The following is a 17,700-nucleotide window of genomic DNA, read 5'->3' as shown; positions in this document are numbered from 1 at the left end:
GGGAGGGGAGGAAGGGGAATCTGACCTCACCAAGGGGACCGGTGTGGGAATTGGGGTTCCCTCTCGTCCTGTGAACAGGTGAGAGAAGGGCAGCCCATCTCCCACCAGGCTGCTCTGACCTTGTTCTGGTGCGATCCTCACCCCACTCTCCAAATGCCATCAGGGACAAGATCAATATAATAACCCTTGTCTTTTACAAAATCCTTTAAATTTTCAGGTAGGTATTAATGCATTGTGATTTATTTACAGAAGCAGATTTTAGGCACAAATAAGGATTTTTTTACTACAGTTCAGTTGATTTAAATCCACTGACAGAATTTCCCATATATGCCAGGAAGACAGGTATGAAGTAGAAAGTCTTGAGAGAAAAGGCTGCGAAAGCATAGATGAAAATTGGAAGTTATAAAAGTCCAAAGAGAAGGGGAGGTTAAAAGAAGAACAAAGGAAGAATTGAAAACAAAAGAATGAAATCCTATGGAAGTGTCTTAAGCTTTTCATTTTGGTTGTTTTTTTCTTTTTTTTTTTCTTTTTTTTTTTCTTTTTTTTTTTTTTTTTTTTTGAATGATGGGGAATATTAGCTTTCTACAAAGTGCTTCCTGGCTTTGTATTAGAGGTTTAAAAGTTAAAACACGTTTGTAAAAAGAAAAAAGTCAAAAGTCATTATTAATTTTTTTTTTTTCAGAATTAAAAATGTTTTAACTGACCATGGCATTAAAAATGCTATCATCTCTGGAAGATTATGAGCAAACGAAAAAGTGAAAATAACTGTACTGGCATAATTTATTTTCCTTCTTTCTTCTGTTTTATTAGAAACAGAACTAAGATGGCTTTTCTGTCTCAGTTACCACAGATATTATACTGACCTGATAGCAGAGAGCTTTGTAAAACAGCTAGAAATTATTGTAGCATCAGCTATAAATTTGCTACATAATTATATGTAGAAGTGTGCATCTTCAAAGTCTTTTGCAGAACACTTTTATTAAAACTACAGAAACATCAAGTATTTATGAACATACAATACTGAAGTGTCAGTTTTCTAGTCTTAAGGAAAAATCAGCATATCCATCTACTTGAAAAACTTGACTAAATTATGCCTTTAAAACATCTAAGTGATAATATATCTGTTAGTTTCTCTGCTACTTTTCATGGATGCAATATGAAATAAGTCTGTGAACACTTTCCAGTATTGCAGACAATTATCATAGCTTGTATTTGATAGAGCTTATTTGAGATTAAATTTTCCACAGTCCAAAGATCATTTTTGTCTTTATTTTGTTGTTGTTGTTACTTTGAAGGAAATTGTTAGATGTTTCAAAAAATAATGACGGGGAATTTTTTAATATTTTGTTTCTCTTTAGAAAAAAAAATAAATTAAATCCACTCTTGGTGGAAGGAGCAGCACTTGGTCCTACTACTGTCACATTGTCTTGCTGTTGAGCAGACTTGTGGCACTTGGAGCAGTCCTTGGTTCCCAGGAAGCACTGCCTGAATTTGTCCAGCCTTTAGGCAATTTCCACCTTAATGCACTCATCAGCCCAGTCAATGAGAGTGCACCTATTCCTCCAGTACTCTCTCTACAGCAGGCTTTGCACCCAAGTGTGACAAAAGAAAACTGCTTGGCACCCATGGTTATCCCCTAAGGCCAACTGAGGTGCAGGCATGAGGAGTTTGTGGAGAGCCCAGGAGAACAAGGAGAGTGGAAGGGGATGAAGAGGCAGGGCAGGGATGCATACAGTGTCTACCAGCAGGGGAGCACACATCTCCCTCAAATCTGGAGCAAAACCTAGTAATTTTTGTGTCTCACCCTTTCTTCCTGCCAATGGATGGGGAAGGATGTGCCTCCTCTTCTGGGCTGGTCTGCACTGGAGACAGCAGTCTATTATTAGTGTTATCCGCCTGTCATCTGCTCCAGCGGCTGAGGTCTGGCTAGCATAGCTAAGGAATCCAGAATTCATCAAATAATTCTGGTGTGTCGTCATAATTTCACATAATAGGTTTGTTGGTTTTTTCCAAATTAGGAAAATTAGCTTTTTCTCCACACGAAATTCTATGCCAGTTTCAATCAGGCCTCTAGAGCTCTCAAAAATTAAAAATAAACAGACACTCTTCTGCTCCAGCCACTGGAAGAGGGTGGAAATGAACAAACTTTGGCTCTGTAGCTTCCCTTTTCTGGAGCTGGGGTAAGAGCACTCTGAATCACCCAAAACTGCTGGGACACTGGGGTGTTCATCCAACCTTGACATAATCCCAAAGGTGACTTCCCTTTACATTTCTTCCTTTGGACTTGAAATTACTTAATGAATGTTCATCAGACTTTTTCAAAGACTCCTTTCTTCTTTTTCTTTTTTTCTTTCCTGTGTATAACCAATTAATTCCAGACTGTCACATTTTTCTATTTAAATCTTTCCACAATATAATAGTGGGTGCTGGCTGCATTGTTTCACAGCAAAATAGCTCATATTCCAAAGTCAGGATTAATTTATTTTCAGATGGCACACACATGATGCTGTGCAAACATCATTATCTTGATACTCTATGAGTAGCAATTGTACCAACACCACAGCACTGTAAATTAATGTAATTTGGTTTAACATTAATAAACTGTTCACGAATCAAAACATGTGGCAAATTCAATTAGGAGAACAAATGCTTCCCCAAGTTTAGTATTTCAGCATTTAGTTCTTAATGCTTAAAAACTGAGATCCTGCATATACTGATATATCTGTCAGTCTGAACCACAGAGTATATAAAGTTTCAATGATCTAACAGCACAAACAGCACGTCCTTAATGGAGCATCTGAATCCTGAAACTGCTGATTTTGTATTACATTTTCGTTTGGCTCTCCATTCCCCAACCTGATAAAAAAAAAAAAAATGCAGCTAAACTTCATTACACACAGAGGTAGTCTTTTCTACATTAATTACCAAGTCAGTATGAAAATGCTACTTTGCAGCTATCTACAACTGAGTATCACCACAGCAGTCCAGCTTGAAAAGTGACTACAGCTTCAGCTCTGCAACATGGCACACCTACAAGCATGCCTTAGCTCTAAGATTAAAATTCCTACATAATTTAGCAGCTATTTGAGCTGAGAGTATGTTTTTTATGTAATGTAGCATTTTATGGTTGGATTCAATTAACTTAAGGGTCTTTTCCTACTTAAATGAGTCCATGGCTAGGAAGCAGCCCAGGAAGAGGGATCTGGGGGTGCTGGCTGGCAGCAGCTCAGGGTGATCAGCAGTGTGTGCTGGGCAGCCAGGAGGGCAAACCCCACCCCGGGGTGCATCAGACACAGCATCACCAGCGGTGATTGGGATCATCCTGCTGGATTCAGCCCTGGTGCAGCCTCACCCTGAGTCCTGTGAGCAGTGCTGGGCCCACGGTCTGACAAGGGTGGGAAGGTCCTTGGATGGTCCAGAGGAGGACAGCAGAGCTGGTGGAAGGGCTGGAAGCAATATACTATGAGGAGTGGCTGAGGATTTTGGATTTGGCTGCTTTTGCAGAGAAGCAAGTGACAGGTGACCTCACTGCTCTCTGTGGCTTCCTGAGAAGGGGAGGAGGAGAGGCAAGTGCTGGTCTCTTCTCTCTGGGGTTCAGCTACAGAACGTGTGAGAATAGTTCAAAGCTGCATCAGGAGATGTTCCAAATGGACATTAGGAAACATTTCCTAACCAACAGGGTGGTCAAACCTAAACAGGCTCCCTAAAGAGGTGGTCAGTGCCCTGTGCCTTAAAAGGAGGCATTTAAACAATGGTCTTAATAACGGGCTTTAACTTTTGTCAACCCATGGAGTGATCAGGAAGCTGGAATAAATTATTATTGTAGGTCCCTGCCAACTGGAGCCACTCTATTTTATTATGCTGCACTGCACTGCATTGCATTATATGTTATTGCATTGTATTTTATTATAGTCTTTTCTATTCTGTGTGTTTATTCCTCTGCTAGTTATTTTGCAATAGAGAACTACTTTATTGTGATTAGGCAGGCAGAAAAAAAAGGAGGTTTGTCAACATAACTTTGCAAAACTGAGTCATAGAAAAGTATAAGAATTTCTACATGCAGGTCAGCCTGCTAAACTGCATTTCCCAACTTGAGGGAAAGCATGGTCAGGCAGGAGAAAAATGCTTTCTGGCTTGTAAATTAAACTGCTGGGAAAACTCTGGGTGGGTGGAAGTATGTGTATGTGTGTGAATAAATATTTATAAAAACAAAGATTCTGTGACATAAAACTGTTTGCGTCCTATCTAAGGTAATCCTTTGCTTCTACTATGTCATTATCAGAGTGAACAAAACGAGAAATCAGATGCTTAGGATTAAGATTTTTGAGAAGTATAACACATGCTTCTTGCAACCCTACTTTTTGAGTAGTATCACTTCAAATACTTCAGATTTTACACCTAACAAAGCAGTACCAATTTAAGAGAGGAAATTTCCTTACTGAATTTTCTTTCTTCTCAAAAAACAGTTCCTTCCATCCCTGTTAATGCTATTTAGTTTTGAATAGAATTTTCAAATATTATTGGTTCGTACCATCTGTTTGACTTTTTCTCAAGTACACTAGATTAGATGCATCTAGTTTTTCTGGCTCTTTCAAACTGAAATAGAGAACACAATTATACAAAAGTAGGGAAAATCATAAAGCCATAAAAATTGAAAGGATGATTTATGGTGTGGTGTTCCAGCATTATCTCATTTTGTTAAATTACCTACTTTTCATTAGAATAGTGCTCCTTTATCTTTGTGCCTAACTACAACATTCACGCTTTCCTTGTATGCACTTAGAGGCTATTCAGCATCCTAAGGAACTCTAATTAAACTCAATGTGGCATCAAATGCCTACAGGAAGTCTCAGGGACATATAACTGTCCTTTTGTAAGACATACAATAAATACTTTGAAAACCATTTAAGCTACTAAACAAATGAGAGTAGTGGAGGGATAGAGGGAAGAAGTAAAATCTATACACACTAAAGATTCCTGGTTATATCAGGGATGTCCAACAGCTGCAGTAGCTGCTTGCCAAAAGCCCAAGGGCCATTACTACTTTGAATATCAATTTACATATATCCTTAAAGGGAATAACAAGTGTCTTACTTTGCTTGCAACTTCATTGGTAGTTTAACACAAACTGTTTCTCTGAGCTGCTAAAACCTGAGCACCAGCTGCTGATCTGGAATTTGCTGGAAGAGGGCGTGTTGGGGTCACATATTTACAAAGAGCTGTAAACTAGCTCTTTGCCACGCATTGCACAGCTCATGATTGCACCTTACAGCTTGCCTGATATGACAGCCTAGGCTTTTTTGGCTACCAAAAACCTAGACACTGCTCTGCAGAGTAAGGAAGAAGGGTCTCTAAATAGACAGGCTGTGAGTGAACTCTCACCCACAGAAAACATCAATTCCCTTAAACAGTCATATAAAAGCTAAAGGTCTAAATTTTGAAAAAAAGTACTATTTGGAAATAAAGTGTTTGTGTTGTTGGGTGTAGTGCGTGCTTGTAGCCCTACATATAATGAATTGCATTCAGTACAAATGCTTCCTACATTTAACCCAGAGTTAGCTTAACTGTAAGAAATGTAACTAAATACTACTTCTTCCTAAGGTATTTAGAAACCTTGCCCAACTACAAGTCAAGCCCTGAAGGTTGCTTTTTTGTCTTTGCCACCAATCTTTCTCAGTAAAGCAGTGCATCTGCATTACACTTAAATTTATACAAGGGTATTTGATTTATACAACAGCAAAAAGAAGGTAAAACTTTCATGAAGATTTATTTTTAATCACCTGTGCATATGCTTGGCTTCTTTTGTTTCTTGAGGGGTTCTGAACAACATGGGTTAGTCAGCATAATGGACTGAAACAAACTATTATCCCTTTTTCTCCCTACATATTTTCTGTAAACATCTTTATTCAGTTCTTCCCTTCCTCTAACAGAAATGAAAAAAACCCACCACTTGTAATAGTTTCCCCGGATAACAACTTGCAGGAATACAGCCACTTGCGTCTACTCCAAGACAATATGTGTATTAGTTTAAATACAAATTAGTTTAAATAATTTTAAAATTCATCAAGCTTGTAAGCACACTGAATTTCTACTTCTATCACTAAATAATATAAAATGTGTGAGATTGTTCATCATTTATTTCCTTGTGATTAGAAAACATTTAAGCAGAAGATTAAAACTGAAGAAACAAAACCATGTGGGAAGAATCGTCATCTGGTGTGTGCAAAGCAACCCAAAACAGTATTTCCACTGCACTTTAACTCTGCCTTGAGTTATACATGTTCTGGGGTTAAAAATGAGGGAGAAAAAAGATTTTTTGAAACACATGAGTAACATTAAGATAAAAAAATTGAGGTTTTATTACAAGACAGACTGTCAGCTTCCTCTGAGTACACCCTACATCTCTGAGCAGAAGACAGTATAAATTTTTGTTATATGTTAATTTGTGATGTCATAAACTTCTGAGCCTTTCTAGACTGTATCCTATATAACTAGAGGAAAAATTGAAAAATTGCGCTCTAAAATAGATAAGAGAAAAAATTTACTGCAGCCTTGATTTTACTTCTGTCCTTCCTCCAAATTTCCTGTCTTGGCCTGAAGGACTGTCAAAGGACATTTAAAATGACGAAGTCAAAAGCAGATCTGAGATTGTGGATCAAAATCCCCTGAAAGGAGCCCCAAACCCACAGGAGGGTGAAATACAGCCTCCCCCTCAGACTTGAGAGAAAAAAAGGAAACTGACACAGAAGGGCTAGGAGGGAATTGCAGCATGTTTCAGCCAGATCCCCAAATTGGATTGTCAGGGAGTCAGGAAATCTGCCAAGACAAACACATGCTGTTTAATGTAGACCAGCCCAAGATAATCTGTGCCTCAGTTCCTCGCTCATAAAACAGGATAACATTCCATGCTTTATGGGGAGAAGAACGTACCCGAAACATTTTGAAATAATCTGATCCCATAGCAGAGGAAGGCAAAAAATTCCCAAGATCCACCATCTCTATTTGATGTACAAAACATGGAGAGACAAAGGTTAAACAACTTGCTGCAATCACACACAGAGACAGGAGTACAGTCAGAAATTAAATCCAGACTTCTGAAATTACAGTCCAGTGTTTTAATCACAAAATTCTTTTTTTTCCTTGATTAAAACAGGAAATGAAAACACAAGTATGAGCTTATTCTGTAACTTCAACATATTGCCACAAGCATCTTAAAAAAACATACATAGTTCAAATATGGTTGACTCAGCCACATGAATATTTTGATGAAACAAAAGGCATGAATGTCATCCTGGAGGAAGCATATCATCAAACACCTGGTTCTTATGGGCCTGAATAAACACTCTAAATTCTGAAACAACCTTGCATTGTTTTAAAATACCATCTGTTTATGTGAATTTTAGGATAATCATGTATAATTTACAAGATTAACTATGTTATCTGTGGCTAAACTACGTTGAGACCAAAGAAATTTGCCATAGCATCTCAGGAAAGGAGGAAGACACAAGTGGTGCTGCTATTTGATAGTAAGGAAAGCATACATTCTTTTTAGTGTGATGTTAGATACCTTTGGTTTGCCAGAGACATTCAGTTTACAAAAACTATTTCCCCCTCAGCTACTGTGTTTTACCTGGAAGACCCCAGTCAAGTGCAGGGAAGTGTCTGAGGGTGAAGTGGTCTGTTGATCCACTGCTTTCTACCTTCTTTCCCAAGACTTTATATTCTCTTTTCCAACTTGTAATTACATGGAAGTTCATCACATGATGAAAATGAATTTGTTTCTATCATAAAGATATACGAGTGCCCCTCACATCATGCAGAAACTTTCCTTTGGGGTCACAGAAAAGGTGTGTTTTGGGATATGCAGACCATGGAGACCATATTGCTCAGGAGCCCAGCCTCTCACCTGAAGTTTTAACACAGCCACATTATTGGTTTTTAGACATTCTTTTTTCCACTGTTTGAAAGAACTGGTTCTTTCCTAGCTACAACTGCTTTTCTAAATGGAAAATTCTCTACATCACTTTTCTTCAATTGACTGAATCTTAAAAAATTTACTGCAGTCCCAAACTACTTTAAAATTGGGCATAAGAACATGCAAATTCATTCTGAATAATTAATACCTCAGAAACTCCTCCAAAAAGAGATGATTGTTTCTATCTGGTGGCAGTGTTTCTTCTCACCTATTTCTCCTAAGCATCCAGCATATAGGCATGAAAGGCTGCAAATCCATAACTGATCTTAGTCAGAGTTCCATAAAACAGGGACTTCTCAAGGTTTCTTGGAAAGCCCAGTTCCTCTGCACAGGGCTCTGGAAGGAATTGTTCAGCTCCTGGCATACTGAGCAGGTTTCAGAAAGGTCACGTAGGGAAAAGCAGCAGTGACAGCAGAAACGTTTCCCATACACTTGGCAAGGACTGAGCTTAGGGGCATTTCTTTCTGCCTGCATTCCGTGTGCCTTCCTCACTTCACAAAGGCCTCATCAGATTTTCCAGAAGCCCTTAAGAGCCAACAAACTGAATATTCAAATATTATATATCTTCCACCCCAAGCTCCCTTCAAGGTGGCACTGCTATTGTTAAACTGCTTCAAAACAGGCATTTGCCCCATGGGCAAAAGTTAATCTAACATTAAATTTGAAAGAAAAAATATGTTAGACTAGACAACATACAGTCTTTTAGAATGATGTTATCTTCTAAGAGCAATACTTCCAGAAGGAAAGACAACTGTTTCTGCCCTCCTGCTCCTATACTACAAGATATTAATGCCCATTATTTTGCTTTAAGTCATGGTACAAAAGCCATTTTCCAGTATTTGTTAAACATTTATTTTATATTCATACCCTTGTACCTTTCTGAACAAATAGGATGTCTCACTTTTGAAAGGCAAAACTGAAAATACTAATGATGCAAAAGGTAAAAGCATAATGCAGTAAGAGAAAGAATTGTTAAAGGGTTTTACTTTAATAAAACAGCCCTTTAGTAGCACACTCCTCTAGACAGCAAAGGCTAATCAGAAACTTTTTTTTAACCATGTTTTGATTTTATTTGCTTTGCAAATTAATCTGTATTATCTATTACTATTTTTTGATAATTTTAATACTTTCAATAAATAGGATAGATTGTAATTCTGCATTTCTACAGAAAAATTCCTTGAAATTTTTACACATATGGAACTTGATAGAAAACAAACACATCTCCAAATAATCCACAGCAATTCAAGACTATGTATTTGTTGAAAGTTTTTGTATTTAAATTTTTATGAAAACATCTCAACTTCATTACCTGAAGGTTAAGATGCTTTTTTGCACTGGCAAATCTGACTGCATAACTCACATTTTCTCTCTGTCAATCTTTAATTGCCAATTAATTCTAGGAATCCACTGCATAAAAGTTGCTAGATGGTATCTACATAGGTAATGTTTCTTATCCCTTAATATTCACTAGGTATAATTTTAAACCAAGTTACAATGGTTTTGTTTCAGGTTTCCACTGAGGCATGTCTTTTTTGAAGCACTAATACCAGCAGCAATATCTCTCACGTGGCTCAGTGCGAGGCTGTACTGTGCAGAGAGTGAATGGAAAGAGTCCTTTGTTCCATGAGAGCTCCTTCCAAGCAATTAGGTATTCCTTTGCCTTTTCCCACCCTTCCTCTTTCCTGGCTTACAAAATGACCTGCATGGTTTTATACAAAATACTTATTTTTGAAAAAACTCATGATCAGTTTATGAAAAGAAAATAATTATACCACCAAAATATGACATTTTATTTGAAGAATTGTTTTTTTTTAAAAATTGAAACAGAAGTAAGCATGCAATGAGGCAAAGATCTCTAATCCCTGAAAGCTCCTGGGCCTCATATGATAAGACCCTCATGACTTCTCACTAGACCTTTGACCTGACCTCATTTTTCTGAAGTTTCAGGTTTCTCTCCAATCTAGTGGATATTAAAAAGAAAATATTATACCAGCACTGTACTCTTCACTTCACCTTTTAATGGCAGGTCCAGAACAATGATGGCACACTACTGCTTCCAATACCAACAGTACAAGACCCATTGTGAAGTGCCATTTACCAAATGACAGGATTTTAAAATATTTTTTCCCAAGCTATTTCTTTATTTTAACTCAGTGTTCCAAATCAGCACAGCTTGCATAGTAAAACACTAAAAACTAGGAATAACCAGGATGAAGGATGTCTTGGGAACCCCAATTTACTTCTGCTTGAGGAAGTCGCATATGCAGTAATTCTTTTTCTCACTATATCAGTTGAAATGTTCTATTTATGTTCATATTTGTGAAATAATAACAAGTTCATTCTCAGTACATGAGAATCACTTGGAAAATACTAGGGAAGCCAAAAGAAATAAAATTAATTATTTGCTCTACAGCAAAAGCAAATCTGTGTAAAACTTGGTTCTCAGGTTTATTGGTCTGACATAGGCTAGAGAAGAAAGGTTAAAGAGAATGTATCCCATTAAGCAAGAAGGACAAACTGGTGATGACTGACAAGGAGAAAGATGAGTTACTCAATGACTTCTTTGCTTTGGTCTTCACCAGCAGTCAACCTTTCCACTCAAGTCATTGATCCCTTGTGTGGGTATGGGGCAGTGAAGTGTGTCCCACTAAGCAAAGAGCAGGTTTGGGATCACTTGTTGAATCTGAGTAACTCCAAGTCTGTGGGACCTGATGAGATACATTCCAGAGTCCTGAGGGAACTGGCTGATGATGTTGCCAAGACAATCTCATCACATTTGAAAAGTCATGGCAGTCAGGCAAACTCCCTGGTGACTGAAAAAAGAAAACATCACTCCCATTTTTAAAAGGAGGAGAAAGAAATATCTGAGGAACTACTGATCGGTGAGCCTCGCTTCTGTGCCTGGAAAAATCATGAAGCAGATCCTTCTAGAAGTTATGCCACGGTATATAAAAGAGAAGAAACTGACCCAAGGCAGCCAGAACAGCTTTATTTTACTAAGGGCAAATTGTACCTGACCAATGGATTGCATTTTGTGACAGAGTGACAGCAACAGTCAATAAGAGAAGAAAACAGATATCATCTATCTAGACTTCTTGATACCATCTCACGTGACATGGTTATCTGCAAATTGGAGAGACGTGGATTTGGACTGTTCAGTGGGTAGGGAACTGTCTGGATGGATGAAGCCAGAAAGCTGTGGTCAGCTTTGTCACGGGACTGGCTCCCTTCAATATCTTCATCAATGGCACAGACAGTGCGATCAAGAGCACCCTCAGCAAGTCTGAAGACAGCACAAAGCTGAGAAGTGCCACTGGGACAACAGATGGACAAACTTGAGAAATAGGTCAATGATTACCTCATGAAGTTCTACGAGTTCAAGTGCCAAATGCTGCACCAGGTTGGGGAAATCCCAGACATGAACACAGACTGGGAGATCAAGTCAGTGAGACAGCCCTTTGAAAAAGGACCTGGGGGTTTCTTGTGGATGAAAATCTGGACAAGACCCAGGAGTGTGAGCTCTCAGCCCAGAAGGACAATTTTATCCTGGGCTGAATCAAAAGCAGCACGTCCAGCAGGGTGAAGGAGGGGATTCTACCACTCTACATGGCCCTCATGAGACCCCATCTGGAATCCTAGGTCCAGCTCTGGGGTCCTCAGCACAAGAAAGATGCGGACCTCTTAGACTGGGTCCAGAGGAGGCCATGAAGATGATCAGAGGGCTGGAGCATCTCTCTGTGAAGACAGGCTGAGAGACCTGGGGTTGCTAAACCTGGAGAAAGAGGAGGTTTTGGGGAGATCTTACTGCAGCATTAAAAGGTTCTCATAAAAAGGATGGAGGGGTGTTTTTATACTGGTAAATAGTGCAGGACTAGCGGCAATGGCATTAAGCTGGAAAGTGGCAAGTTTAGATTAGACTCTAAAAATAAATTCTTTACTCTGAGGGTGGCAAAGAGCTATAACAGGTTGACCTGAGACACTATGGATACTTCCCTCTGAGAAGTGTTCAAGGCCGGGGTGGATGGGACTTGGAATAACCTGATAAAGTGGAAGATGTCCCTGCCCATGGCAGAAGGGTTGGAACTACGTGATTTGAAGGTCCCTTCCAATTCAGACCATTCTATGATTCTCTTTTCATCTTTTTAACAAATCAGCAAGAGACCCCAGGTGTATTGCAGAAATCACCAAATCACCATTCAGGTCAAAATGGCAATAGCAAACAGAATTTTTGCCTAGCTACTCAATGACAGGATTCTAGTCTTGTTTTACTTGGCTCTTCAAGTTACAGTAATATAACATGAGTAAATTTGCAACCACAGCAACCTAAGCATTTTTACCCATTCATTTTTAACCACTCTTCTAGCCCATACTTGCCCTGTAAACAATTACTGTTCAACACAACTTTGTGGTAATTTGCTTGTTCAAAACATGAAATAAGCAAGCAGAAGTTGCTCAAGGATAGTCAGTCAAATCAAAATCCATTGTAATATAATGCTACCTCTATCTAAAAAAGTTTCATCCATTCTGTGAGGTTTTGATCAATTTAGATACTTTTAGCACGAACACTGTGGCTGCAGGCAGCACTTACTGAGTTCATGAACTAAATCCTGACAGAACAAAGGAAGTCAGTGTACATTAAGAAATTTTCCAAAGAGTACTTACTGAAGATTGTGATTAGGGCTGTTTGTTGGACCTGCAAACATAAAACAAACAAGTTTAGCTCAAAGACAATATCATAAAAAAAGTCAATAGCACTCTAAAGGAAATTGTCTCTTTAAGGAAGGTTTATCTCATGAGCCAAACAAAACCCACTGCATTCCTCAACATAATTATATATTGTTATTTTCAAAGCCACAAATAAAAATCATATGAATCTACTGTCTGCTCCAGCAGCAACTTGAATGGACTCAGATTTTTCATAAAATATTTTTCGCCATACAAAACCAGCAGTTAGACAAGGTGTTAATTTAACACGTCACTTACCTTTAATAAGCCTCAATGAGACTTTCTATCAGAATTTAGGATGTGGCAAGGGGATGGACCAGCTTTTGTGACAGCAGGAGCAAGGTTCAATAAGCAGCACTTCAACACTCAATTACTACAAACTAAACTGGAATTAATTATTTACATTACAAAATCAGAAAAAAAAATTTAGAAAAATGCATCTAGAATTTTTTCTCCCATTGCTCCAAAGGCAGGCTAAATAAAAGGTTGGCTTCCAGATTGGAAGCCTCCAAAATGCAATATAAGCACTTTTTGAAAGGTGGGGTGTATGTTCAGGTGTGAAAGGACAGAATTTGCGGCCACACTTCACACAGCAGTGTAGAAATTATGTTCATAAGGATGGGCCCAGAACTATGAACATCACTCAGAAAACCACTTCTCATTCTTCTCATCAGCTTTTGTTTTTTTTTTTTACAGACTGAGTTCAGCAGGAGAGTAAAAACTCCAGGCAATGAAATATTACCTTTTTGTACTTTTTACTGGCACTTCTTTAATTCTTTTTCTTCGCTGTGTATTTACAGACCTCTACATCTGTATTTACTTTCTTTTATTACCACTAAAGAGGTATCAAGTTCAACTGAGAAGTTCTGTGCTGGGAGAGAGGCCTCAGGCACTGACTTTATTTTCTTTTGTGCTGAGAATTTTTCTTAAAACATTAAATTCATTTCTCATTATACTATGGTTAAAACTAATACCTAGTCTATAAAGCAGTCTGAGTAGTCATAAAAGCCAGGAACTCACCAAGCCTGACAAACAAAACTCCTGTTGCAGTTATTGTCTTCATCCCATTTGAAGCCACGCACTGGTAGTATCCTGTGTCTGTGGTATCCAGATCCTGGATTCTCAGACGTGAACCATAATCTGTTTTTCTGATGATGATCCGTCTTGGCTCCTGAACCACTGGAGCGTCATTTTTTAGCCATCTGACATTCGGAGATGGATTTCCTGCTACCTTGCAGTGGAGGATTGCTGTTTGCCCCTGGACTACAGTGATGTTGTTTACTGGTTCCAAGAAGGTCAGGAAATAACCTAAGAGGATAAAAGGTCATAAAAGATCAAACTTTACTTGGGTTGAGGTAAAAGTCTGCTCAAAGGTACTTTTCTAATAGAGAACCTTGGAAACAATTTCAGTTTTCTTTCAATCTCAAAAAACTGCAGTTGGTCCTAAGAATACCATATTCACACTCCAATTTGTGTTTCACTGCTGACTAAATGTTTGTGTGCAGGTAGGTATGCAGATTCAAAGGTCAATCATTAATTGATTCTATTACACTCCTAACTGCCTATTTGGACACCTATTTTGAAGCAGTAGTGATTTTGTCTCCATCTGGCATGTTAAAATACTAACATCTGAGCATACAACTAGTGCTGTTCTGTTTTAACAGCAAAATACACCCTTGTTCCATAAAAGAATAATCCCAGTTGTAACCATCTTGGGATATTATTGTGATTTTACCACATAATCTGCTTACTTTATCACAGATTTGTCTCAAACAGAACTACAACTGGAATTGTTACTTTTAGATATTAATTTGACTTGTTAGTTACTCAACAAAATCTTAAAATTAGACTGATTTGAACAGGCTTATATTATAGTGAGTTTCAAAGATAATACATCTCACATTCAATTTAAAGAAATAATGTCTCAATTGCAGAAGTAATCTGTGATACAGAGGGGACCTATAAGCTGATTACAGACTGCAGTTTTTACATTAAGCCATTTTACATTACATTACATAAAATATATGGTCAAGGAAATGTCTGTATGGATAAAGTTTTGTAGTTATTTTGTAAGTGAAAACTACAAGCCCTAATTAGTGGTTTCTGGAAAGCAAAGGACTGTATTGGTGATCTCTAGGGATGACAAAAAAAGAAAAAAAATTATGGAAGAATACTGTCAAAATCTGACAATCAAATATTTTGTAGGTTTTATTTATAAAATTAATTTGGTGTTAGGAATCCTGCAACTGATACACTGAAAGCTTGACAACATGTACTTCCACTGAAACAAAACTGTCATATTACATTACTAAACAGGTAAGAAAAGCAGCTAGCTGTTATGCTCATATGTTTGTTCCAGTGAATTTAGACCTTCTAGACATAAAGCATCAGGAATTCAAATTAAATTATAGTTTTATGGCAGCCAGATCCAAATGTCAAATAACTTTGATGGATGCCCACATGTGGACATTATTTTGCAGTTGTTTAATTAAGAAATAGCTATTACTGTACACAAATCCAACAACAGTAAAGAAATGGTCTGCACTGGCAATCTAATTGCTGACACACCTTAAGAAAACTGATGCTCTGCTTTGATTTATATTTGACAGGATTATGAAAATCAGTTCCTCTATAATAGCTAAGTATAGCATTGGAGAAGGGAGCAGCAGAAACACCTGAATATAATAAATGTACAAAAACAGATATTGCTGGTAAACTGGGTTTTCCTATGTATTACATTGCTCTCTACCACTGCCTTTCAAAAGAAAACTTGTTATAATGAATAATATGAAAATACAGTGTAGGCAAGTGCGAATTTAGTTAGTCACTAAATAGAAAATTAAATAAATACAAGTATATAAAATCTGCACATAATATTGAAAATCTAGAGGAAAATTATTTTGTCCTTTTTTGTAATAAAATAATAAATTATTTTTCATGCAGTTTTATATTACTTGTCCCTATTTTTAATTTAAAATCTTTAGCAGACTTCAAAACATTCTGACAGAATATAAACAATATCTATTTTTTAATAACTTATATAAATGGGAGAAAAAGTATATTAATGCTTTCAGCGATGTCACACCACAACAATTTAATTTTTTATGGTCTCATAGCTGAAAAAAATAAAAAAGTACTATGATGACATTCTGGCAAGGAAAAAAAACCAGTAAATTTACTTCTTGATACAGTCATTGATTAAAACTTCTATTTAAGCCACATTTTACATGCATAAGCATTTCTAGCAGCATGAAAGAAAGCATGCCCTACCACAAGTTAGAAAGGGATTTTCTATGGCTATTTCACTCATAGCTTGTTATTTAGAGAATTACTTCCCCACTTTCTCATAACCTATGAGTAGTTTATTCTCATGAGCACCATTGAGATACTGGGCTGCATCCATAGGGGCACTGCCTGGCAGAGACAGAGATACCACAACCCCTATCTACTCAGTGCCTATCAGGCCACTCCCAGAGTATTATGTCCAGTTCTGATCCCCAAAATTCAAAAATAACATAGAAAGACAGGAGAGGATTCAAAAGAAGGCTGTCATCAAAAGGCTACACCATCTGTCCTGTGATGAAAGGACTTGAAGTAGTAGAAAGGCCATGGGACATCATCACAGTTTTTCAGTACCTTAAAGGCACCTACAAAAAGATTGGAGACACTCGTCACAAGCTGCTACATGGAGAAGACTGAAGGGCAGTATGTGTAAGTAGCCAGGAAATGTTTCACTTCAATAAAATAAACACATTTTTTTGCAGTGAGAGCAGTCATTCACTGGAAAACGAACTCCTAGAGATGTGGTGGAGTTCTCATCATTGGAGGTTTTCAAGATATGATTGGACAAAGTACTACATCGTTTTGTCTTCCCCAGAAAAGTTCGACTGGATGATCTTTTGAGGTTCTTCCCAAGCTGGAATGTACTGTAGTTGTGTGGGTCTATGATTTAGCAATCATGGGGGCAGATTGAATCTTATCATACAAGGGAGGCAAAATAGACAGTTTTAAGACCTCTTTTGAGAATGAGCTGGGTCTCTTCCCCCATGGAGTCAGCACAGAGGTACATTCATCTGGCTCAGAGATGCTTCTGATACCCAAGAAATGAATGAAGCAAAGATCTGCCTAAAAGGTGAGGCCAATTCAAGCTCGTGTAAGATGACAGACAGGGATTGTGGTTTGTCTGGCTCTTTAGTACAGTTTTTGCTCTTCACATGCAAGTACATGAAAGTACATTGTTCTTATGCCATTGGTCAGCTTATACCTTGCTCAAACGCTTACCACTCTTTCACGTTCTCTGATTTCAAAATCAGCTGAGTAAAGTCTTCTTTTTGGGATACTCATGGATATTACATTCAAATACATTTGGATGAAAACAGATAGTAAATTTACTCATTAAGACTTATTACCTCAGGATAAAATCCATGTTAGAACTTCCTGTTTTACTAATTAAAACAGAGCTTCTGTAGGAAGTATCTATTAAGCCACCCAAAATATTTCATATGAATCTGTGAATCTGATCCTAATAACAGCTAGAACAAAACTATTACCATGAAAAGCAATCCCAAAGATTTATGGGTTAATTCAGACCCAGTGCAATTAGACAGACTTTGCCTGAAGTCAGAATCACTGCATCTGTCTCCTGCAGGTCAGAATTCAGCTTTAGTCCATCATTACTCCTGCCAATTTTACTGCAGTATTTTCTGCAGTGTTTTATATTACCTTTTTATTGCAAACCAAGTAATAAATATTTTAACCTAATGAACTTTGAAGTATTTGTGTTTTCCAGGGTTCTCCAGAGCAGCCTAAGAGCTCAGGGCTTATTCTCTGCCTCTGTCCACCCTGAGCTGCACAGTCTCTGTTTTCTGGTTTCATTTCCTCCTTGAGAAACACTGTTTATGTACTCACTGATTCTGAAGTATTTGTATGACAGAGCGGGCAGCCATTTGTTGAGCTGCTCTGTTATTTGGTGTCCACTTTAGATAACCCATAATTGCAAT

At 37.8% G+C, this 17,700-nt stretch overlaps 1 protein-coding gene across 1 annotated transcript in view; it reads right to left on the bottom strand.

Moving 5' to 3' along the window:
- ROR2 (receptor tyrosine kinase like orphan receptor 2) overlaps positions 1–17,700 on the bottom strand; it is a 141,673-nt gene that overhangs the window by 20,977 nt on the left and 102,996 nt on the right. The window contains exons 3-4 of the mRNA XM_056514675.1: positions 13,721–14,008; positions 12,638–12,668 (exon numbers count right to left, since the gene is read on the bottom strand). Of these exons, the coding sequence (XP_056370650.1) occupies positions 12,638–12,668; positions 13,721–14,008 (319 nt within the window). The remainder of the gene's footprint in view (positions 1–12,637; positions 12,669–13,720; positions 14,009–17,700) is intronic.

This window comes from Oenanthe melanoleuca, chromosome Z (genome assembly GCF_029582105.1).
Source record: "Oenanthe melanoleuca isolate GR-GAL-2019-014 chromosome Z, OMel1.0, whole genome shotgun sequence".
NCBI lineage: Eukaryota > Metazoa > Chordata > Aves > Passeriformes > Muscicapidae > Oenanthe > Oenanthe melanoleuca.
The sequence above is the reverse complement of the archived record's forward strand: the minus strand, read 5'-3'. Positions and strand labels throughout refer to the sequence as shown.